Source organism: Microcaecilia unicolor, chromosome 8, assembly GCF_901765095.1.
Source record: "Microcaecilia unicolor chromosome 8, aMicUni1.1, whole genome shotgun sequence".
In the NCBI taxonomy this organism is placed as follows: Eukaryota; Metazoa; Chordata; class Amphibia; order Gymnophiona; family Siphonopidae; genus Microcaecilia; species Microcaecilia unicolor.
In genome coordinates this window covers 4143407-4168766 of record NC_044038.1, presented here as the reverse complement: position 1 = coordinate 4168766, position 25360 = coordinate 4143407, and the positions used below count along the sequence as shown (strand labels likewise).

Here is a 25360-nt window from a genome sequence, read left to right as displayed (position 1 = left end):
CATCAGATATTCTTGATACATAAAGCTGTTCTTCTGTTTCAGGATGTCACAGAAACTGAACTGGCAGAAGCGCAGGCGAAGCAGGAGGAGCTGATCGAGAAGTGAGTAGCTAGATAGGAGGAGAGGCAGATGATAAATTTAAGTGGGCAGCTTTTATGCAGCGGACTCACTACGTTGTGATGTTAGCTGTTTAAAGAGAAACGTGAGTGAACCTCGGTGGACAGAGCCCCAGATTGGGAATTTGAGTAAATGGCTGTACATGAAAAGTAATTGGCCAGTCAAGTCTGCCCAGTTACTCCTGTAGTTTTTAGATCTGCTGGTCCATTTTTAGGGTACCTTAATCTCTATTTAGAGAGCCTCTTCTGGTATTGCATTTGGCTGTCATCAGCCATCTGTTATTCAACGGATTACTTAAAGGGGAGGAGAGATTTATTTATTTAGACATTTTTATATCCCACACTATTTCCAAATCTAGACAGCTAACAATGAAATATCAAACATATAAATGGCAAGTGACCGACTCACCTGCAAATGCGCAGTAGAGACTTCCCTCTCTGTCCCGCCCTCGCGTCAAGACGTGATGACGTCAGAGGGCGGAACAGAGAGGGAAACGGAGTCGGACGCTGCCGCTGGAGCCTGGAAACGAACATGGTGCGTACCAACCTCCCCCCATCCCCGCCGCCGCTCCCGCCCACCTCCGTATCGGGCCCCCTGCATTGACCTGACAGCGCCTCTCACCTCCGTGTGGAAGTGCTGCAGGCAGCAGCAGAGCGATCTGCTGCTGCCTGCAGCGCTTTCACACGGAGGTGAGAGGCGTTGTCAGGTCAGTGCAGGGGGCCCGGCACGGAGGGGGGAGGGAGCGGTGGCGAGGAGGGTAGCTGGAAATCTCGCCCGTTTTAACGGGCTTAACAGCTAGTACATAATAATAAGAAAAACATCACCAAACAATACAGTCACATTGTGATTTGTAAATTGAGGTGGGTGTCAAACAATTGTACGCCTTCTAATGATAGTGGAGCCATGTTTGCAGGGTCCTGGCACTCAGGAGTGCGATGCTAGTCCTGGAGTAGATACGTGATTGGTAAGAGAAGCTTCAGATGAGAATCATGGAGGTCACAGACAAAAGGTTCATCAAGCCTAGAATCCAGTGTGTCCACCAGTGGCCAGTCCAGGTCACAAGTCCCCATCACAGTTCCCAGAGAGTAGTGTCGTTGCTCTGCTCAGTTATGTTTTTCTTCTACAGGAAACAAGAACTGTCCAACCTGCTGCACGAGAAGAAGTATGTCCGGGCTTTGGGCCTGGCTCTGAGCCTGGACCAGCCACACACAACATTGATGGTGATAAAGGGTAAGGCCGTGCAGTGCAAGAGCAGAAACCAGAACATACGAGTGCAAGAACAAGCCACGAGCAGACAGAGCAGTGTGTACAGAGACAGTTTGCTGTCCTTAGCGGGATGTTCAGATCTCTTATGGCTGCTTTCAAAGCAGTAGATTGCATCCTCATGTCAGCCTAGTGCTGATGTAGATTTGGAGAACACAGGCTGAGCTTTGCACGTCATTATCTTTCTGCAGTAACTTTTGAAAGTGCAGGTTATGCATTTTTTAAATAATACACTATCTACTATTCTGGGTGGTTCTCAAAATAACATTCACAGTAATATCAACATAATAACTAAAGCAAACGTGTTGACAATACCTGGTAAATAAAATCATTCCAGGCCAAAATCAAAAACCATCAAAAGCCTGTTGATTTCTGGGTCAGTAAATCTATCAGCATGGCAGGTTGGTGGGGGCAGTCATACATTCTTTCAGAAAACAAAACCTACATTTTCTTTGGCTGAAAGTTCAGGTCACTGCAGGTCTCTGCTTCAAGGGAAGCGCTCAAGTGTGACAGGTTCCCTCCTGTTCTGAAGGCCAGGTATTGTCTCGGGTCACTTGACCTTCATTTACTTTGCTGCTTTGAGAGCTCAGATGTCCAGCCCAAGACCCGAGGCTTTGCCAGACTGATTGTGACCTTGGGGCAGAGTCTCTTGTTACAGGTCTGCTGACTCTTGGAGTTAGATTAAGCAGTACAGGACTAATTTGAGAGACCTGTGTAATAGCTTGGCAAGCTTTATAACAGCCAAGGTGATTAGAGTAATTTAGTTAATAGGTTTCTGCTGGAATTGTGGCAGGGGGGCTATTACGGGCACACTGCCTCTTAAGGTCTGCTGCAGACCTGGGGCTGTTCCTTTAGAGGAACTCTAGTCCCCCTGAGGGTCTCCATCCCCGTAAAACCTCCCCCAGGCTCTTGTCCTCGGGAAGTGCAGTAGCCATGATGAGAGAATCACTGTTCTTCAGCCTCATTCTCTTACTTCTCAGGTTATCAATAGAAATCAAACAAAATAAAACATGGAAAAGAAAATAAGATGATACCTTTTTTATTGGACATAACTTAATACATTTCTTGATTAGCTTTCGAAGGTTGCCCTTGTTCCTCAGATCGGAAATAAGCAAATGTGCTAGCTGACACTGTATATAAGTGAAAACATTCAAGCATTACTATGACAGTCTGACAGGGTGGGAGGATGGGGGTGGGTCGGAGGTATGCATGGGGACATCAAAGCATATCATTGATATTCTAACAGGATGGGTGTGGATAGGTGAGGGGAGGGTGATCAACAGAGACATACAGCTTTATGGTTTATAATGGGCTAGGAACCCCAGGTCCTTGTTAAGTCCTTTCTGTTGGGTATTAAAATATTCAATCATTCTGACTTCAAAGGTCTTACGTTCTTGTATGGTTTTAAAGTTACCTTTCAGTATTCTCACTGTGAAATCACTGATACAGTGTCCTGGTTCTGTGAAGTGCTGTCCCACCGGGGTGGGGGCCCTACTGGCTGTATTGTTCATGTGATGTCTATGTAAATTGAATCTTGTCTTAAGCATCTGGCCTGTTTCTCCAATATAGCATCCTTCGTTACATTTTTTACACTGAATGATATATACCACATTGGAAGATGAGCAAGTGAAAGATCCCTTTATGTTGAATATGTTTCCTTTGTGGATTACTGTGGGGTCCTGTGAAATATTTTGGCATAGTTTGCAACTGGATAAATTACAGGGACATGTGCCCTTCTGTTCCTTTTCAGTCTGTGATGGAAGTTTACTTCTGATTAGCTTGTGTTTTAAGTTGGGTGGTTGTCGGAAGGCCAGTACTGGTGGGGATGGGAATATCTCTTTCAGTAATTCATCCTCCTGGAGTATAGGTTGTAGATCTCTTATGATTTTCCTCAGTTTTTCCAGCTCTGGATTGTATGTCACTACAAGGGGGATTCTGTCTGTGGCTTTTTTCTCCTTGTACTGTAGCAGATTCTCCCTGGGTGTTTTGAGGGAGGAGGCTATATTCTTGGAGATTATTTTGGGGTTGTAGCCTTTCTGTTTGAAGGATGCAGTCAGGCTTTTAAGGTGTCTTTAAAACCATACAAGAACGTAAGACCTTTGAGGTCAGAATGATTGAATATTTTAACACCCAACAGAAAGGACTTAACAAGGATCTGGGGTTCCTAGCCCATTATAAACCATAAAGCTGTATGTCTCTGTTGATCACCCCACCCCTCACCTATCCACACCCATCCTGTTAGAATATCAATGATATGCTTTGATGTCCCCATGCATACCTCCTACCCACCCCCATCCTCCCACCCTGTCAGACTGTCATAGTACTGCTTGAATGTTTTCACTTATATACACTGTCAGCTAACACATTTGCTTATTTCCGATCTGACGAAGAAGGGCAACCTTCGAAAGCTAATCAAGAAATGTATTAAGTTATGTCCAATAAAAAAGGTATCATCTTATTTTCTTTTTCATGTTTTATTTTGTTTGATTTCTATTGATAACCTTAAGAGTGGACTAACACGGCTATCACACTCCTCTTACTTCTCAGGAAATTAAGACCTGCCTTTTCTTGCTCTGTGTTCACCTGTTCGTTTCTTTTCCTCTTTAGCCATCCTGCAAGAAACTCATGGGGTAGAGAAGTTAGAAGAAACCTTGTTGAAACTGCGCCAGGATCAGAAAGGTTGGTCTGGGATTCGGGAGACTCCCTGAGGCCTGTTAGTTGTAGCCCAGCTTTAACGTGTTCTGTGTCTGACACAACCAGACTCGGAGAACCTCCTGATGTGATTCAGTGAGCGGAGTATGCGAGAGAAGCAGTAACGACAGCATGTTTTCTGATTCACTCTGAGCCTGTCGTCCATGTCTTTAATTCCTCAGAGTCCTTGCTGAAATATTCCATCACGTGGAATACGAACTCTCGGAACTGCCATGAGGCTCAGACCATCATCGGGATCCTTCTGAAGCACGAGACCCCCGAGACGCTTCTGCAGTACAATGGGATCAAGACAGCGGTGGAAGTGCTCATCCCTTATACCGGTGAGTCGGAGCTTCTTAGAGGTCCTGCACGCCACAGTGGCAACACTGGAATCCAGTGCCCCCACCCGCACCAAACTTCACAGGCTGAGAATAGCTATGAATTGGAGATACACATTCATCTTCCCCTGTTTGGAGGAGCAGTGATAAATATAAGTAATAATGGTTGTTTTAAAATCTGTAAATGATCTGGCTGGTTGAACGTTTGTGCTGAGCATGTACATTGAGAAAGAGGGTCTGCTTGCAAGAAAGGAGACAGTTGGTGTGGAAGGAGTTGGTTAGTGAAATTCTGGTTGCTTTTTTGTGTGTGGGTGCTGAGAATAAAGGTGAGTGATTTGTTTTCTAGAACATTTTGCTTTGATGAAGAGAGAGTGAGTGCTGAATAAAATTGAATTGAAGGCTTGTGAGTGAGGAATAAATATATAATTCTCATATACTGAAATCTGATTTTTAGTTTAAAGTCAGAATAGTCTGTTCTGTTTGAAATCTATGAAGCTATGGGAAGGGGGGTGGGGTGAGTTGGCGAGATGCAGGAGGGGAGGGAGAAAGAGAGGGAGCAGTGTTGGACTCCAAGTGGAAGTGGAGGGGAGGGAGAGACAGGAGCAATATGGGACTATAACCTGCATCCAACTTGAGAGGAGTCACTGGGGGGGGGGGGGGGGGTTCCTCCCAGTCCTCACGTTCAGAAGTAACCATTCCCTCAGCAGGGCTTTTAGCTGTCAACCCTCCTACAGCTTTGCTTTTCATACAGTTTTTTCTTGAGAGAATTTGGGGTCTGAGTGTTGTCCCACTTCCTGCTGCCTGGCATTGGCTGGTAGTTTTTCACCTTGCTAACAGAATGCTTTCTCCTTTCCTTGCAGAGCGGCACTTGCAGAGGATGGGGCGGCTGTTGCAGGCCTCCATGTTTCTGGACTTCATGTGGCAGAACATGAAATTGAGCGACACCTCGTCTCCCTGGGATGGGCAGAAGCATCCGGAGCCAGTCACAGCATCCCTACAGCTAGCAAAGGAAACTTAACTGAAAGAGTTGCTGTGAGGGACTGCCAGGAGCCAACCAAACACCAGCAGAATCCTAACAGAAACTCACTGAAAGAGGAATCCTGAGCCTTGACCCTGCCTTCCTGAATTGATAAAGCTCCTCTGGTAATCTGGGGCCCCCAGGATACAAATCGGGGAAGGAGGAGAGGCAGGACGAGGACCAGCGGCCGTGGCACACAGCCGAGTTATGTACCATAAGAACACAGGACACCGAACAGCACCTGTGTAATCAAATTCCCTTAAAGACCTGCTCAGATTCCACAACGCCCAGCGCTTCCCCCAGAAGGTGTGCCAGTATCCATCCTGGGGTGGGGCGCAGGTTTCTGTGCACTGTATTACAGGAGAGGTGGAAAGTGGAGATAGAAATGAAAAGGGAGCAGGTGTCCTAGTGACAGCAGTGTTTCAGGAGGCCCAGGACTCAAAGCAAGAGGGCAGGAGGCTGCCTTTAGCCCATGAAAGAAGTCTGACGGTTCATGTTTACCTTGGAAGAAAGCAGAATGAGTCTTCTTGTTACTACAAACATACGAATTTTATTTCTTTTAATAAAAAAAATATCTACCCCAGCTTTCAGGAGATGTAAAGTGGTGGAAACGAAAGTTAAGAAACATTGGGAAGGGGGTGGGGGGAGATTACACAGAAGTTTAAGTTCGATACAGTGAAAATATTCATTGCTACCATAAATATTCTGGGGTGGGGTGATTATTATTATTAACATTTGTATAGCGCTACCAGACGCACCCAGTGCTGAACACATGATCCTTAACTCAGCCAACAAACTGCAGTCAAAACAGGAAGTAGCATCATGATTCCTAACACAGAAATATATATGCATCATAAATTAATATATTAATAAGCATAAATAGAGGACATGGGTCTCAGTCAAAATGGCTGGACCGGTGGCATCTGCACATCAACATTTTATACAAGTGACCAGTTTAACCCATTCTGGCAAATAACCAATACAGAGTCAGACTTGGCCCCTCCATAAGATCACAAGGTAACAGAAACCACCCATATTTAGCGACAGCAAGTAGGTCAAATGTGCAAATAATGCATACGTGTTACAGGCAAATGAGAATACATATTAACACATCAGAACATTCTAGGTTAAATGCACATGGTCCCCACCTAATGGCCTGTTATACTGAAATACAGAAGGCAGGGGATGAGAGCAAAGTGATCCTTAATGGGAGGGGGGAGAGGGGTGAAAGCTGAACCATCTGGGAGAGTCCATGGATGATGGGCAGAGACGGTAGCAATCCTGCCGGCAGATTCGCTGTTCTCCTTCCTAACACGTTTCTGTTCATTTTTGGAAACTGGTTCGTCCTGTGGCATTAAAGCTAAGAGCCTCTTGTCCAGAGTCCTTCAAGATCCATCGGTGGGTCCATCAAATCAGATGCTTTTGGTGGGGTCTGACCCTCTTCCTCCTCAGTGAGGTAGGGGGGATCTGGCTTTGATTCCCAGTTCAGCTCTCCTTTCCCTGGGAGGCCCCAGAGACAGTGATCACAGCACCGTCAGGGAAGGAACACAGTGGTCAGACAGCCAGTTTACAGTACATGCATCTGTACCAGGATGGGAGCTAGGGAGAAAGAGACAGCTCCGTTAACAGCCCTTCAGGTGAACAAGGAAAGCAGATCCTCAAATGTATTGCCTTGACATTATATCAGGGTTTAGGCCTTCTCTCTTCGCATTGAGCCTGCCATGAGTGGGAAAGCGCGGGGTACAAATGTAACAAAAAAAAAAAAAAAAATAGGCAGGTCTAGTTCTTCCTAATGGTGGCAGTGGTCTACCTGGAAGGACTCTCTCTCTCTCTCTCAGCTAGGACTGCAAGATGAGAAACGTAACCTTGTGATGGGAGAGAGTCAGATGTGTGTGACATTCAGTCATCCACTTTAATAAAAGAGAGCGAGATCACGGCATCAGCTTCTCTTCACTCCCTGTTTTAAAGGGTCCCTGAGGAGTCGCAAGTCACCGTTGCGTACTCTTTCTTTCAGACTGAAACCTTAAACGTTGATTTGAGCTTAACTCTTCATTCTGTCCTTCAGTCAACAGTGCTACTGGTTTTTGTGACCCATTTTGCTTTGCTCCTGAAAATGGTGGGACAGTAACTCAAAAGTGTGTGTGAGGGGCTCATACAAGGGGCTGGGCCCTGGCTGAGATGAACAGGTCGGGCTGTGCCCTTGTCCTCTGCACAGCTCTCTTTGTTACAGTGCTGCAGTGTTCAAGTATTTCCTTTGCTTTTGGCCTTGGAGGTACCTTGGGCGTGTGAGGGTTAGAATCCAAATCTGAGGAGCTAAGGGATGCATCGGAACCACTCATTGAAGAATTTTCTTCAAAACCAGAATCTTTTCTCTGTTTTTCCAGGGCAGGGGAATGATTTAGCTCTTTCTGGATTTCAAAACCAGGCCTTACAGAAGTCAAATTCAATTCCATCCTTTCCACTTTGGGCTCATTCCTTGCCAGGGGAGACTGTCTTGCCATCTTCATGTTCTGATTGCTTCTACCCACAGCATTCACTGGTAAAGTACCCAGCTCCACAGGCTGCGGTGACCTGTCCTCATTTTCCACCACGGTTGGTAACCCAGTGAGGGATCTCGATCGAGTTCTGCCCAATAATTTCTTTCCTAGGTTTGCTTTGCTGGTATATAATGGGTCGCCTTCAGATTGCCTCCGCTGGGCCAGTGCGTCCATGTCTGAGCTGCCGATTTTGTGCAGGCTGGAGCTTGATCCATATGCCTCCTTATTTAACACAATCTGGAATTTCTGGTAAGGGTTTTTGTACGGTTGGAGGTACATAGAGGGGACATAACCGGCTTTTCCATTGTACCTGGGTCAAAAGAAAATAAAACACAAGATTAAGGAAACTTTCAAACCAATCTGAGCCTATATGAAAATAAAAAAAACACTGAGAAACCTAAATGTGCATCGGTTGTGGAGGTGTTTAATGCAGACGGAAGTCCTGTTTCCCAGCTGCATAAAGAATTCAAGAGTGCCAAATAGTTTGTGTGGCATTTGGATAATTGTGCCTTAGACAGAGCTTGGGAATGTTATCAGCTACTCTAAAGATTTGGATGTTCTGGTGTCATAACCCATCTTAACGCAGACAGGCCCTGGTCCTGAGTGTCACTCAGTGTCGTACATTGTTGGAACTCACCAGACCATCCACCATCCATTCTCTGATTTCTCAAGTACTTCAACGATCACTCCGCTGGCGACAGACACCTCATCGGAGCTCTGAGCTTCATAACCTTTTGCAGAGAAGTAAAAGTCCCCTGCAGAAAAGAGAGAAATCCATCAAACAACAGCTTTCACACTCTACCCAAATTAATATCTCTCTGTGCAGGGAGCAGAATCCAGATCAAGGGACAAGGGGGTGACCTAGTGGTTTAAACAATGGGCTAGAAGTGGTTTCTATTTACTGATTTTTCTACACCGTTTTCCCGATACAGTATCAGAGGGAGAAACAATTCAATTAAAATCCTAAAATGTACAATCAGTGTAACTATTAAGATGAAGGAAACAAAGACATTTTCCATTTCTTCCTAAATCCTAGAAGCCTGGGTTCCAATCTCAAATCATTGGGCAGCTTAATTAATAACTGTGGACCAAGAATCCTCAAAGTTGTGCATCTCCCACTTCTGTTCTCAACTTCTACCTTATCAGACCCTGTGCAAAAGAGGATTTTGTGGTAGCTGAATTCAAATAATGTTGCAAATTATCTTTGAGCATCAGTCGGAAAGGAAGGAAACAAAATCCAACCCTAAAGGCCAACTTAAAACTCTGGTGCCTGCTTTCTGTTGTTGTGGTCACTGCTGTTGCAATCTGAGTGTGTCTGGACAGCGTTGGCCTTTACAATATTATTATTATTATTTGCTGCATTTGTATCCCACATTTTCCCACCTATTTGCAGACTCAATGTGGCTTATATTATGCCAAAATATCATTTTGATAACATGCTTTCCTGCATTGAGGAGAAATGTTAAAACGTAGATTTACTGAGCATAAGGAATGGGAGGGAGGGAGTACATTGATTCCATGCCACCCCCCCCCCCCCCCCCCGGCCACAGGTAAGACTTACCGTCCCTAGCGCAGGCCCTGGCGCTTCCACTCTCATTGGCTGCGACGTATTTCTTCAGATAGGGAGCCGGGAACCAGGCTAACTGCTTGTCCTCATTCTCCACCAACCACCAGCCTGAAAGAAGGAACATAACAGGTGTTGAACTCTTGACAACATCAGCAGTGCCCCCTAGAGACTGTCGGCCTGTGCCAGAAGGGGCCCCCCCCCCCCCCCAACAATGGATGTTAAAGCCCAGTCGAGCACAAAAAGGGCTGCTCTAGATGGCACTCCGTTATGGTCCCTTTGCATGTGTAAAAATTTAAAGCTTACATGTGCCGGCACCCTATGCACTGACAGGGTTCACGCAGGCACTACGGCGTGCACAGGGCTAGTTCATAGTTCAGTGGCGCCCAACCCCCAGCTAATCCCACCCCCTTCTGACAATTTTCTTTTTAAATTTATGTATATTGGGGGGGGGGGGTCCGAGCCTGAGCCTCAGAGGACTCTGCCCTTCCTCCCAAGCCTCAAGGGGCTGTGCCCTCCCCTCCTCACTCTACTGAGCCTCAGTGTGCCCTTCCTGAAGCTACCTTAATCCTCCCTGGTGGTCTAGTGGCTTCTTCAGGGCAAGAAAGAACCCCACTCTTTGCTGCCGCTGTGCTTTCTTCAGATTGGCTGCCGAGACGACTTCAAGCAGCCGCCTCATGAGACTTCCGCTCTGAAAAGGCCACTAGACCACCAGTGAGCTTTCCGTTAAGGATGGTTCGGAGAGGGCCGTGAGGCCCTGTGTGGCCACCCCTTTCACCCTTCCAGCTGCAGGTGGGGGCACATAGATGGGACGTAAGCAGAGCGCCCAGCTGTGCATATAATTAAGCTGCATTTCGATGCCCGCAGTCACACTAGGTCTCTAGCTGCAGTAACTGCAGACGCCTGAATATTAGGGGGAGCCAATGCCGGGTTACACTAGTTTTCTAGAACCGAATCTGGACATCCAAGTGCCAGAAGGCTCACCATGTTCATCGGGCACCTGAATGGAGGCTCCTATTTCCACAATTGCCTCGAGATGTAGAAAAATGACAGCCCTTAGGTAGCAGGCCAGCCACAGATACACAGGGTGGCTCTCTCCCATGAATCAATTGCTCTGTGTCACTCTCCTATTTCTCTTTTATTCATGCATTTGTTCTGTCTCCTTTAAACAGACTCTCTCTCTCTCTCTCTTTTACCCCTTTTACAATCATCTGAAGTAAAATCGCATCGAACTACACCAAGCTGCTACTTACTGGCCCCACAAGGACAGGACAACAGAGACCAAAAATACAATTTAAAAAAAATGCGAGCTTGGAAATGCAGTGACAATCTGGGCATTAACGTTAATACCTGTGGTGTCCTTGAGCAGAACCTCCAGCATCTCGTCCTGACTGACGCTGAAGGGCCGGTTCTTGGTGTCTTTTGTCTCATAGGCTTCAATGCACAGATACCTCTGGGACACCACAGGCTCTGTCACGGGGGTGAAAGGATCTGTGCCGACAGCTCCCTTTGTCCTGTCCCCAGCCTCTGACGGCATTATCACAATACTGGGAAAAAAATACATGTATTTGTGTTACTCTGAGATTCACAATTACACCGGAAGCAGCTTTTACAAGTTGGGCTTTTGAATAAAACAGAACCAAACTGTTACTGTTCACAAACAGGAATTATCCATTTAATTTTTACAAATGCAGGAAAATGTTCTGTCCCAAAGTGTCACGTATCGGAGGTTTCTTTGCCCCCAGGAAATCCCTGTATCTGTGTTTGTCCTCAGGAGTGTGCCCTCTGTCTGGGAAAGTGTCTGTAGCCTGAGGTTTAGCTGTTCTTTAGAGGCTTCATCCATTTCTTCCTGCTCTGAGCCCAAGATGTGGAAAGTTCGGGAGCTCAGCAGCAGAAGGTGTGGAGTTTTAATTTCTTGTTACAAATACAAACCTGTCTTCTGGAAAAGAAGGATTAAGATCCCGTGTCTGGGGCGTGAAGAACTCTGTCACGTTCGGAGCCTGTGAGATCTTGGGGTCGGTGCAGAACAGCTCATGTGCGAACGTTGCTAGTAGATGCAGTCGCTCCAGGTGTCGGTTTTTGTTTCTTCCAAATATGAAAGGAGCATCTTCAAGAAATACAAGCAACAGTCAGTGGCTTATTTGAACATTACTACCTAGACTCTGATGCTCTCCTGGCCATGCCTCAATAATTCTACTTCAGGATCTGTTTAGCACAGAAAATCTATTAAACGGGTGTCAGACAGAAGCTTGCAAGGCCTCTGAGCAAGTCCGAGGCAATGATGAGCAGGGCGATAGTCTGGAGCACTAGGGGCCCTGTCCAATCCTACTGTGTATCTACAAGCATGCGGTTCCTTTTGTATTGATTGAAAAAAGTGGCATTTAAATGAAAAGAGAAGGGGGCTGTTATTTTGTTCCTATGATTGTCCTGGCAGTGACGGGACAGGATGCTTTCTACCCCAGGAAAGAATTTAGCTTACCCTGACAGTGCCCCTTATAAACTGTGTGATATAATATTCCTACTGCCAGTTGGTATTACAGGTGCTTTTTGTTGGGCGTTCATGGCATTCAGTTACAGCTGGTATTTCCCCAGTGCCCTCGCACTGTAACCTCATTGGGGAAGGGGCTTTCTGTACTGTTTTCACAGTGCCCTGGTTTACAGCTTAAATGTAATATGATAGTCGCAGCTGTACACTTTTGTTGCAAGGTGTCATTACCATCATTCGTGCATCAAGAAGGGTGAAAGCAAATTGAAATGGAGGTGTGGTATGCCCCAAACGGTTTTCGGAGGACTGTGTTTATGGGGAGCCGGCTGAACTAAAGATGGCTTAAATATATCTCTGGGTCAAATTACAAAACACATTTACATGCGTACATATTATAAAATAGTAAGTGGGAAATACATATCAACTAGTGCCCCATGCATATCAGAATATTGTTCATATTGCTAGTCCATCTCATTAACGCAAACCATGAGTTTTGTGAACTTGGAGCCACTTAGTTATTGCTGATTCTGATATCACCAACTGTCTTCACATAACAATCCTCAAACAATTGATCCTTGAGTCATTCTTGATTATTCTCGTGCATTGGATCAGTCTTACCAAGTTCAAGTAAGGTTCACAGAAACATATATGATGAACTTGTATCACAACATTGTGTCTTATACTCAAAAGCCCGCAGGGGTTGATGAGCTTCCCACCTGTCGACGTATAAATAAAAACTGCCAGGGTGTTACTTGGAATTTTTCAGCCCTCCCGGAAATACATTTGGTCCTTGTGAGGAAGCATGCAGCAAAATACAGGTCTGTATCAAGGATGGGCATTTGCAAGAATGGTCAATTGAATGGAGCGGAGATGGAAATTTACTGGAAGGGTTAACACCCGGCAGTTTTTATTCATATATCAATGGGTGGGGGAAGCTCACCAACTTCTGTGTGCTTTCAGTATACGGCACAATGCTGTGATAAAAGCTCATCCTATATCATTCTGTGAAACCGTAGTTGAACTTGGTAAGTGATCCAATATATGAGGATAATCAAAACGACTCAAGGATCGATTGTTTGAGGATTACTACATAAAGACAGTTGGTGATATCAGAATCAGTAATAACTCAGATAAGTGGCTCCAAGTTCGCAAAACTCATGGTTTGTGTTAATCAGATGGACTAATAATATGAAAGAGTGGAGGAGTAGCCTAGTGGTTAGTGCAGCGGACTCTGATTCTGGGGAACTGGGTTCAATTCCCACTGCAGCTCCTTGTGACTGTGGGCAAGTCACTTAACCCTCCATTGCCCCTGGTACAAAATAAGTACCTGAATATATGTAAACCGCTTTGAATGTAGTTGCAAAAACCTCAGAAAGGCGGTATATCAAGTCCCATTTCCCTTTCCCCCTTTCCCTTATGACATCACAATATCAGAAGTGAGCCAAGTATCGGGCAATCAAGCCATTGTGACATCACTGATGAGGTTGGCTCTTATTGGTGGAATGAGTGGAGGAGTAGCCTAGTGGTTAGTGCAGCGGACTTTGATCCTGGGGAACTGGGTTCAATTCCCACTGCAGCTCCTTGTGACTCTGGGCAAGTCACTTAACCCTCCATTGCCCCTGGTACAAAATAAGTACCTGAATATATGTAAACCGCTTTGAATGTAGTTGGAAAAACCTCAGAAAGGCGGTATATCAAGTCCCATTTCCCTTTCATATGCATGGGACATTAGTTGATATGTGTTTTCCACTTGTTTTATTAATAAGTATGCATGTTTTGTAATTTATAAAAGTATTTGTAATTTGACCCAGAGATACATTTAAGCTTTGGTATTCTTTGATTAGCTCTGGTTTATAGATACTATCCCCATTATTTATATTCTTAAACTAAAGGGGGACAAAGCCATGGGGCAGGATGGGATATATCTGAGAGTACTGGAGGAACTTTCAAAGCTGCTCTAGAGTCAGGAGTGGTCCCGGAGGACTAGAGAAGAGCAGATATGTGGTCCCTCTCCACAATAGCGGAATTAAGGAAGAGGTTGGAAACTACAGGCTGCTAAATCTTGACATTGTGGTAAGTAAATTAATGGAAATGCTTAGTAGTAAAGTTTTTGGAATTCAATGGATTTACAGGACTAGAGGCCAGTCTTGTCAGTCAAGTCTGATTAATTTCTTTGACTCGGTGACCAGAGAGTTGGATCGAGGGAGAGAACCACATGTGGAGTATTTAGATTTTAGCAAAGCCTTTGACATGGTTCCACATAGACGACTAATAAATAAACTTGAATGCCCTCGGTTTGGGCCCTAAAGTGACTGACTGGGTTACGAACTGGTTGAGTGGAAGGCGACAGACAGAGGATAGTGGTAACTGGAGCTCATTCTGAGGAAAAGGATGGTACCAGTGCTGTGCCGCAAGGTTCGGTTCTTGGTCCAGTTCGTTTTAATATTTTTGTAATCTAAATGCAGGATGGCTGTCTAGTAAGATTTGCCTCGTTGCAGATAATACCAACCTCTGGTCTGAGGTAGACCTCCTGATGGTGTGGCCAGTAGGAGATGGGATACAGCTAAGCTTGAAGAACAATCTAGAATTTGGCAGCTAAGATTTAATGCTAAAAAATATTTATGCGTTTGGGCATTAAAAATCAGCGGGAGCGGTACAGTTTAGGAGGTGAAGACAAGCAGGACGTGGGTGTCATCGTATTTGATAATCTTAAGGTGACAAACAGGTAGAAAAGTCCCTGAAAGCTAGAAGGATGCTTGGGTAGATAGGGAGAGGAACGACTAAGGAAATGGGAGCTGACAGTGCCTCTCTATGTTTCTAGTGTGACCCACTTTATGGTACAATATGTAACTCTGGAAACCACACCTTCAAAAGATATAAATAAGATAGAGTCAATCCAGAGAGCGGCTACTAAAATGAGAAGTGGGCTTTGTTGTAAAGCATATGGGGACAGACTTAAAACATCTCAATCTCTGTCTTTTGGAAGAAGGAAGGAGAAGGGGGATATGATAGACACGTTTAAATATCCCTGTGCCATAAATGCACAGGAAGTGAGTCTCCTTCCATTGAAAGGAAGCTCTGGAATGAGGGGAGGGGGCATATGATGAAGGTGAAAGGGGATAGACTCAGAAGTAACTTGAGGAAATACTTCTTCCCAGAAAGAATGGTCAATTCGTGCAATAGCCTCCAGGTGGAAATGAAGATGAAAACTGTATCTGAATTCAAGAAAGCTTGGGACAAGTGTATAGGATCTGTAAGGGAGAGGAAGGGATAATAGATGGCATGGGTGGGTAGGGGGGATTGCCCATATGGTCTTTATCTGCCTTCATTTTCTAGGAGGGAAACTGCTGGCTCATATGTCTTATCTTGGTGGTGAGAAGTCATGAAGACACTGCTGAAGTTTCTACAATCAAATATGTTGCAAGATCCAAGACAACATAGTTTTGCCGATGGAAGACTATATGCCTAATGATTCTGACTGGTTTCTTTGGGTGACCAGAGAACAAGATGGACATGATTGTGTTCAGTACTGGTCTCCGTATCTCAAAAAAGATATAGTAGAATTGGAAAAGGTACAGCGAAGGGCGACCAAAATGATAGTGGGGATGGGACGACTTTCCTATGAAGAGAGGCTGAGAAGGCTAGGGCTTTTCAGCTTGGAGAAGAGACGGCTGAGGGGAGATATGATAGAAGTGTATAAAATAATGAGTGGAATGGATCGGGTGGATGTGAAGCGACTGTTCACGCTCTCCAAAAATACTAGGACTAGAGGGCATGAGTTGAAGCTACAGTGTGGTAAATTTAAAACGAATCGGAGAAAATTTTTCTTCACCCAACGTGTAATTAGACTCTGGAATTCGTTGCCGGAGAACGTGGTACGGGCGGTTAGCTTGACGGAGTTTAAAAAGGGGTTAGATAGATTCCTAAAGGACAAGTCCATAGACCGCTATTAAATGGACTTGGAAAAATTCCGCATTTTTAGGTATAACTTGTCTGGAATGTTTTTACGTTTGGGGAGCGTGCCAGGTGCCCTTGACCTGGATTGGCCACTGTCGGTGACAGGATGCTGGGCTAGATGGACCTTTGGTCTTTCCCAGTATGGCACTACTTATGTACTTATGATTTGCTACTGTTCCACCTCAGTCCCTGCCAGAGCCACTTCTAGGACATCTGGTCCAGAACCTGCTTTGCTCAGCTGTGTTAAGTTTCATACAAGTTCATCAGTAAGGATCTCTGACTAGACAGGAGTGGAAATGCTATTCAGTCCTCACCTTTCAGCTTTGGGATAATGCGTTCTGACTTCTTCAGGAACCCGGCTTCCAGCGGGAATTTCCTCCTTAGTTCTCGCTGGGACAAGAAGCAGAGAAAAGATCAGTGGAGGCATAATTCTCCCAGGAACATACAAAGAGCTGAGACCTGCCTCACCCCATCCTCTACTTACCTCGAATTTCTTAAACTCTTCAAAGGTCCTGTAGATGAGAATGTTGTTGTGATCTGACCACAGCACAGACAGCATATACATCTGTAAAATACAGAGACACTGTAAGACCCTGGTCCAGTAACAGCGAAACATGCATATCAAAGGATAATAGATTAGATTTGCTTAAATGTGCCACTGCCCTTAACTTGCATCATTAATGAACAGGTCCCACTGCATAAAATGGGACCTTTCGTAAGTAATGTGTTAAAATGAAATAAAATGGTAGTTAAATGTAACTCAAAGACTCTGCTCCTCCAGTGCCATCTTTTCATGTAAACTCCTTTCCAACCCCAAACGCTGTGTCATGTAATGAACAAAAGCCACCCTGGTCTCAAACAATAAGTGCAAATCTCAGGATAATTCTCAAGTTCAGAACACCAGAGTCCTACAGAACCAGCAGAGATTTGAGTCTTTACAAACTAATTCTCTAATTATTACTAAAATGGATACTGCAAAATCTCACATATTCTTAATAACGAATTTACATCAGCTTGTACAGAGGTTTTTGGTTGTTTTTTTTTTTAAGTTAAACTGCATTTCTGAAACCGAACAAAAGTAACTACTGTGAAAGCAATCAAAATGGAAAAGTTCTTTGAAATCCATCACAGGAAGGTGGCTTAGGAGATCCATCATGCAAGGAAACAGGAGAGCATTAAAAGGTGCCGCCAGCCAATGCCATCCAGGGAGAAGCCAAATGGAATGGGAATCTTGCAGCTTGGAGTGAAATTCCATGGAAGAGAACGATGCACAGTGCAGGCGATCCGGGGCGGGTTCCGGATCTTACCTTCTGTCTGTGGTGCTGGATCACCCCGATTCCCTTCGCCTCCACCGGGTACCTGCTGCTGCTGCTACCGTTCATGGCTCCGTCAACACCGAAAGCTCTGCCGAATTTCCACACTGGCCCGGCTGCAGGATATTTATCCAGGAAGAGCAGGAGGAGGGGTGGGGCGTGGGAGAAGCAGGGAAAGGCCCTCAGGGCGGAGTTTGCTGCGTTTCCTGATTTTCCAGGCAGCAGGAAGAGACAGGAGCTGCCACCTGATTCCCCGTCATTAAATTCTCCCCTTTCAAAACCTCACGTTCTGTTCTGGTCCCAGCAGCCCTTCTGTAGCAAAGGACCAAAGGGAATGTCTGTTATTGCATTTCTCATGCTAGTCAGAGCAGAAGGAAGGCAAATACCTCGTGGGGGGGGGGGGGGGGGGGGGATAGGAGCCGACTCTGTGGGTGCTTGAGCACCCCCAATATTGAGAAAATTCCTTGTATGTGTCCAGGGAGGGGTTATTTCCACTGGGCAAGGAGCCAATTTTTCAGAATTATTGTGGGTGCTAAGCCCAGTGGAAATAACCCCTCCCTGGACACATACAAGGAATTTTCTCAATATTGGGGGTGCTCAAGCACCCACAGAGTTGGCTCCAATGGGGGGGGGGGGAATAAAGCAGAGTTGGGCAGCGCAGGCTCCCAATGGCTCAGTCTCAGTGACCAACAAAAGTCCTCCTTATCCCTCTCTGCAAACAGTTTTCTAGCGTTTCACATTCAGATAACATTGGTCTTAAAATCAATCCCCCCCCTGCGTCAGAGAGACTTTGTGGGTTGTTTTGTATATTTACCTTCCAGCAACTCTGGTGCCCCCCCCTCTCTGGCTGGCTCCCGGGGCTGTGGCCCCCTCCAGACCCCTCCCAAGGCTTAAGTCACTGCTTCTTGCAACTTTCTGACTGGGGCGACCCTTTAAAACTCTTGTACTGCAGGTGTGTCAGACTCCCAATATTTTCCTCTTTCTACTACATTATTATTATTATTATTGTTTTTCATGACATTTTTAGCCTTATGTCCCACTGCCCCTTTTGTTGCATTTGTATCCCACCTACTACACCTCTTTGCAGGCTCAAAGTGGCTTACAATACATCATGAGTAGTGGAAGAATGTTAGTAATAAACATTTAGTATTGCATGTTCTTGGTCAGCCCCTTTTTATTCTTGGCTGGCAAAAATGTGTGCTCCTTTCTCCATGTCTGCCACATTTCCTGTAGGATCAACTGGTTTTCAAGATAGTTCCCCAAAGAACGTGCATTATCTCGTCGCATATTTGGAAATCCTGACTGAAAACTGGAGCAGAGTAAAGCGCTCAGAGACTAGAACTTTCCGAAAACCTCAGTACAATCAACACGCAGAGCTTGTTTTTTTTTTCAATTCAAACATTTTATTTATCTTTATATAATTAACAAACAGGGAAATATGTAGATTGTACAGGGCAGAGAATGTTTAGTTTATTTGCTACAGAATAGCATCTGGCATTGTGACGTCACAGAGCACGCTTAAAGCTGCTCAGCCATTGGCTGTTATTTGGTATTGGTTTGGCCTGTTGTTTCTACCTTCCTTGCGTCGTCTTCTACAGGGGAAATCCAGGCTCTGTTGCTTTAGGTATTGCACTGAAATGCACGTAAACATAACGGACATTTTGTCATAACCGTGTGCAAGTTTCTGAAGCAAAGACGGAAATGAGCCATCAGGAAATACTCACACACCTCTCTTTGTTATTCTTTAATTTATTCAATGGGGATTTTCTGGGGTTTAGCAGCTTCCTTCTGCTATTGAGGATTCCAACCCAGAACTGGGCTTCTAGGGCTGTTCACTACTGAGGACTTTTTTTATTTTTTTCTAACCGTATGCGACCCAGTTCAGCCAATCATCCTAGTGACCGTCCTCAATTAGGGTCCCAACATGATTCCATATATGTAACCATTAGATGGCCTCATTGAGCAATAATTAACATACTCTGCCCTCTTTCTGCAGGAGTTGTGGGCGCTGTCAGCAGTCACCAAGAACCAAATCCATCTCTTCCAGTGCACAGAGGAGCAAACGAATGGTTAGAGCAGCAGGCTATGAATCATAGAAGATAGGGTTCAAATCCCACTGCAGCTCTGTCTTAGTGATCTTGGGCAACCCACTTAATCCTCAGCTGCCTTAGAGACCAACTTAGTGTCAGTGAGTGCACAGCATATTAAAATATAGGCTACTAGGTATTCCTCCCCAGTGCAGAGGAACCAATGGTCCAGCTTCCAACAGTGGCCAATCCAGGTCACAAGTACCTGGCAGAAACCCAATTAGGAGAAACATTCCATATAGAATCTCAAATAACAGCAACACTCCATGCTACCAATCCCAGGGCAAGCAGTGGCTTCTCCATATCTATCTCAATAGCAGACTATGGACTTTTCCTCCAGGAACTTGACCAAACCTTTTTTTTTTTAACCCAGATATGCTAACCAGTGTTATGACATCCTCCAGCAATTAGTTGTAGAGCTTAACTATTCTTTAAGTGAAAAAAAAAATTTTCCTATAGAGGCGGTGGCCGTAGCTAGAAGGTTACTAGGCTGTATAGAGAGAGGTGTGATCAGCAGAAGAAAGGAAGTGTTGATGCCCCTGTACAAGTCATTGGTCAGGCCCCACCTGGAGTATTGTGTTCAGTTTTGGAGGCCGTACCTTGCGAAGGATGTTAAAAAAATGGAAGCGGTGCAAAGAAAAGCTACGAGGATGGTATGGGATTTGCGTTCCAAGACGTATGAGCAGAGACTTGCTGACCTGAACATGTATACCCTGGAGGAAAGGAGGAACAGGGGTGATATGATACAGACGTTCAAATACTTGAAAGGTATTAATCCGCAAAAAAATCTTTTCCGGAGGTGTGAAGGCGGTAGAGCGAGAGGACATGAAATGAGATTGAAGGGGGGCAGACTCAAGAAAAATGTCAGCAAGTATTTTTTCACGGAGAGGGTGGTGGATGCTTGGAATGCCCTCCCGCGGGAGGTGGTGGAGATGAAAACGGTAACGGAATTCAAACATGCGTGGGATATGCATAAAGGAATCCTGTGCAGAAGGAATGGATCCTCAAGAAGCCTAGCCGAAATTGGGTGGCGGAGCAGGTGGGGGGAAGAGGGGTTGGTGGTTGGGAGGCGAGGATAGTGTAGGGCAGACTGATACGGTCTGTGCCAAAGCCGGTGATGGGAGGTGGGACTGGTGGTTGGGAGGCGGGAAGTACTGCTGCGCAGACTTGTACGGTCTGTGCCCTGAACAAGGCAGGTACAAATCAAGGTAAGGTTTACACATGTGTTTGTCTTGTTGGGCAGACTGGATGGACCGTGCAGGTCTTTTTCTGCCGTCATCTACTATGTTACTATGTTACTGCTTCATAACAGTCCATCGTGACTTCTGCCTCCTAGTATCATCCATTATCCGTTCCTTAATGTTTTTAGTCTCATGCATTACACCAATGGTCTCTCATACCTCACACCTCTGCTTTTGTCTCACCTAGAATGTAAACCGCACTGAACCCTGGAAAGGGGATATTAGTGGTATACTTGAGTTGATCTGAAGTTTTAAAACTACCGTATATACTTGAATATAAGCCTATCTGAATAGAAACAGTAAATACCCTGGAACCCCCCCCCCCCCCCCCCCCCCCCCCGCACAGCCCTCGATGCTGCCTCTGGTCTTGCACTTCTCTCCAGGCTGCCAGCACCAACTACCTCAACAGCTCTCAGCGACCCTCCGCTGTCGCCTGCTCTCTGCAGCCCCAGAGCACCCACCAGGTATTTTAAGCTTTTTACATTTTTTAACCCTGTAGGGTTGCAAGAAGATATGGAACAGCTGGTTCGGGCAGCCTGAAGAGTGGCACCTGGCAAGGAAGGTAGATGTGGAGGAACTGGCTTTACCTGCTTAGCGTACTGAGACACACTCTACCATGTCTTTGCCAACACAGGAAGGGAAATTATGCCATTGTGTCACACTGCAACTATGCATTTTAAAGCTTATTTATTTTATTTATTGCATTTGTATCCCACATTTTCCCACCTCTTTGCAGGCTCAATGTGGCTTACATTACATCACGAATAGTGGAAATATATAAAAGAATAGACATTTAGTATTGCATAGAATCTTGGGTTACATGATAATGATAAAGCATGAGAGTAGTATAACAATCAAATATTAAAGACAATTCTGGATGTATGTGGAGGAGATCACATTTGTTGATCTTTGTGGTATGCTTTGTTAAAGAGATGGGTCTTTTTGTCCTTTAGATTGTAAGCTCCTTTGAGCAGGGACTGTCCTTTGTTAATTTACAGCGCTGCGCAACCCTGGTAGCGCTTTAGAAATGTTAAATAGTAGTAGTAGTAGTAGGGTCTTCAGTAGTTTGCGGAATCTAGTCAGTTCATAGATTGTCCTTAAGTTGCGCGGCAGGGCGTTCCAGAATTGTGCGCTCAAGTAGGAAAAGGTTGACGCATGCGTTAGTATGTATTTTAGAACTTTGCAATTGGGGAAGTGAAGATTAAGGAATGTGCGGGATGATTTTTTTGGCGTTCCTGGGTGGTAAGTCTATCAGGTCTGACATGTAGGCTAGGGCATCTCTGTGAATGATTTTGTGAACTAGTGTACATATTTTGAACGTGATGTGTTCTTTAAGTGGGAGCCAGTGTAGCTTTTCTCGTAGGGGTTTAGCACTTTCATATTTTGATTTACCGAATAGGAGTCTAGCTGCGGTGTTCTGGGCTGTCTGAAGTTTCTTGATTATTTGTTCTTTGCAGCCAGCATAGAGTGCGTTGCAATAGTCTAGATGACTGAGTACCATTGATTGTACCAGGTTACGGAAGACGGTCCTTGGGAAGAAAGGTCTTACTCTTTTTAATTTCCACATTGAGTGGAACATCTTCTTGGCTGTGTTTTTCGCGTAATTCTCAAGTGTTAGGTGTTGATCAATGGTAAGTCCAAGAATTTTTAAGGTGTCTGAAATTGGAAGGTTTAGTTTTGGTGCGTTAATGGTGGTGAATTTGTTCGTGTTATGTTGAGAGGTGAGTATTAGGCATTGGGTTTTTTCTTCGTTGAGTTTCAATTGGAATGCATCTGCCCATGAATGCATGATATTTAGACTTTGGTTGATGTCATTGGAAATTTCCTTTCTACTTTGTACTTTGTTAAGTAATCACTGAGCTAAGATTTTTTTTTTTTTAACTTTAATCATATCACTTGTGTTTTGAAAATTGAAGTAAAGGTAAAAGTTTAATCTGTGATCTCTCAAAACTTATGTATTTTTTGTGAAATTTATGAGAGGCTTTTTTTTTTTCATTTTATTGCAATTTTCAACACCCCAAACAAAGAAAAACAGAAACAAAATGAGCAAATTTAAACATATATACAATAAATGAGGTAAATAGCTCAATTTATTCACCTGCTCATTCTAAAAACGGAGGAGTAACTATTTTATTCAAAGCTAATCTTCCAATTCATAGTCTCCAACAATCTTTTTGATCTTAATGATCAATAGGCAATTGCCATGCAACAACTTGGTCCAAGAAAACTTTCTGTCTTGAATGTTTATGCAGCCAGCATTAATATAATATACCTGACTTCATATGTCAAATCAGAGAGGTTTTATTAGAATATAGTACTGGCCCGGTCTTGTTGGCTGGAGATTTTAATGTTACGTCAGATAACATCTGAAGAAATGGTAGCACGGTTACAGTTCAAGGGATGTTTTTAAAGGTGAAGGCTTGTTCAAGGTGAAGGCCGACCAAACTAACAGACATCACTGTAGCTTGAACGGTACGTGAATAGGAGTTCAGGAAACAGAACATGAGATAATAGAAATGTAGCAGGGAGGAATGAAGTCATGTCTTTTATGAAAAGGTTTTGTGTAGAAACAGTATATAAGTAGCAGCATGATTGAGACAGTCTCAGCCAATACTTTTGTATAAGCAGAACTGTACTCCCATGAGAAAAATTATCTTAATTCTGTATGTTCTATTGGTAAGTTAATAAATTGCTTTTCTAATAGACGTGGCCTGGTCTTTTATCATTCTTATCTTTTATATGTATGGTTATACATATACCGAAATCTCTTAATTACACATCCTGGATCATCAGTCCAATAGCATTCAAAGCAGGGGCGTATCTGCGTGGGGCCACAGGGGCCTGGGCCCCCGCAGATTTCGCCCTGGACCCTCCCCCTGCCGCCGTGGGTACCTTTGCTGGTGGGGGACCCCAACCCCCACCAGCCGAGGTCCGCTTCCTCCTGCCGCTGGGAGGTTTTTTAAGTTCTTCATCGGGATTCGTCCTCCGTCACTCTGTGCTGCTGTTCAAAGAAGCTGCTAGCTGAATGCAGTTTCGGACTGAGTCTGATGTCGCTGCTGCTGCACGTTGTACATGAGTCTGACGTCCTGCACGTACAACGTGCAGCAGCGACGTCAGACTCAGTCCGAAACTGCATTCAGCTAGCAGCTTCTTTGAACAGCAGCACAGAGTGACGGAGGACGAATCCCGATGAAGAACTTAAAAAACCTCGCAGCGACAGGAGGAAGCGGACCTCGGCTGGTGGGGGTTGGGGTCCCCCACCAGCAAAGGTACCCGCGGCGGCGGGGGGGGGGGCTATAATGTGCCCCCTCACTCTGGCTTCGGCCCCCGCTACCGCCGACTTTCAGATACGCCCCTGATTCAAAGACAAACCAAAATGGGAAAGAGCAATCATCCAGGCATTGGTTCTTGTGGATATTTGGTACCTTCAACACCCTGATGGTCACAAATACTCATTTTATTCTGCTTCACATCACTCATAATCAAAAATAGACTTTTTTCTTCTCTCTAAATCCTTAATAACTCAGAATATTGAACATGAAAATTGATCCAATTTTAATTACTGATCATGTAATGATCCATCTTAAGTTACATCTTAACTATAGTAAACCAACACACATATGGAGATTTAATAATAAATTCCTTAAGGATTCAGATTTGATGCAAAAAAATGATAACTTTACAACGAATTTCTATTCATGGGGGAAAACCTTGATGGAATTAGATTAAGAAGGGATCAGCCCCTAGAACAGCTGCTGATCACAAAGGCCACGGGGCAGAGAAAGAGGGCTGGCCCTAGCTCAGAGCTAACAGCCAATTGGGAAAGCTCACAAGGAGTCAATCACAGGAATTGCAAATTATAGGAAAAGCAGTCCTATTACACAAACAATGCAATTAAATAAAAATAATATTCATGTTACATATACACAACAATACACCCTGTTTCCATGAATATGGAATGTCTAATATGCACAATTATTCTATAGCATGGAGGAGGTACACAGTTCAAATATTCCACGAGTATGAACCTGCTTGGAGACAGACCTTGATACAGTCGCATGGCGAAACATTAATTCATATTGGTTCAGGGGGTCTCCTGATTTTTAAGGTAATCAATAGAAATAAAACATGGAAAAGAAAATAAGATGATACCTTTTTTATTGGACATAACTTAATACATTTCTTGATTAGCTTTCGAAGGTTGCCCTTCTTCGTCAGATCGGAAATAAGCAAATGTGCTAGCTGACAGTGTATATAAGTGAAAACATTCAAGCATTACTATGACAGTAAAATAGATACCATTGGAGATTCTACATGGAATGTTGCTACTACTGGAGATTCTACATGGAATGTTGCTATTCCACTAGCAACATTCCATGTAGAAGGCTGCGCAGGCTTCTGTTTCTGTGAGTCTAGAAGCAGAAGCCTGCGCGGCCACATTGGTGATCTGCAAGGGCCGACTTCTACATGGAATGTTGCTAGTGGAATAGCAACATTCCATGTAGAATCTATAGAAATCAAACCAAATAAAACATGGAAAAGAAAATAAGATGATACCTTTTTTATTGGACATAACTTAATACATTTCTTGATTAGCTTTCGAAGGTTGCCCTTCTTCGTCAGATCGGAAATAAGCAAATGTTGGTAAATGACAGTATATATAAGTGAAACATCAAAGCATTTCAGTGACAGTCTAACAGGATGGGGGTGGATACGTGAGAGACCGGGAGATATGCATGGTAATACCAT

The 25360-nt window shown here is 44.5% G+C and overlaps 2 protein-coding genes across 2 annotated transcripts in view; one reads left to right on the top strand and one right to left on the bottom strand.

The window, feature by feature from the left end:
* Positions 1–5982, top strand: part of TBL3 (transducin beta like 3) — a 33491-nt gene extending 27509 nt beyond the window's left edge. Inside the window, exons 18-22 of the mRNA XM_030211573.1 lie at positions 43–101; positions 1244–1347; positions 3988–4059; positions 4254–4412; positions 5270–5982. Of these exons, the coding sequence (XP_030067433.1) occupies positions 43–101; positions 1244–1347; positions 3988–4059; positions 4254–4412; positions 5270–5427 (552 nt within the window). The 3' untranslated portion in view covers positions 5428–5982. The remainder of the gene's footprint in view (positions 1–42; positions 102–1243; positions 1348–3987; positions 4060–4253; positions 4413–5269) is intronic.
* Positions 5983–6132: 150 nt separating this feature from the next.
* Positions 6133–25360, bottom strand: part of NOXO1 (NADPH oxidase organizer 1) — a 35427-nt gene continuing 16199 nt past the window's right edge. The window contains exons 9-16 of the mRNA XM_030211997.1: positions 17278–17399; positions 16455–16535; positions 16285–16360; positions 11461–11635; positions 10879–11075; positions 9526–9639; positions 8602–8719; positions 6133–8274 (exon numbers count right to left, since the gene is read on the bottom strand). Of these exons, the coding sequence (XP_030067857.1) occupies positions 7578–8274; positions 8602–8719; positions 9526–9639; positions 10879–11075; positions 11461–11635; positions 16285–16360; positions 16455–16535; positions 17278–17399 (1580 nt within the window). The 3' untranslated portion in view covers positions 6133–7577. The remainder of the gene's footprint in view (positions 8275–8601; positions 8720–9525; positions 9640–10878; positions 11076–11460; positions 11636–16284; positions 16361–16454; positions 16536–17277; positions 17400–25360) is intronic.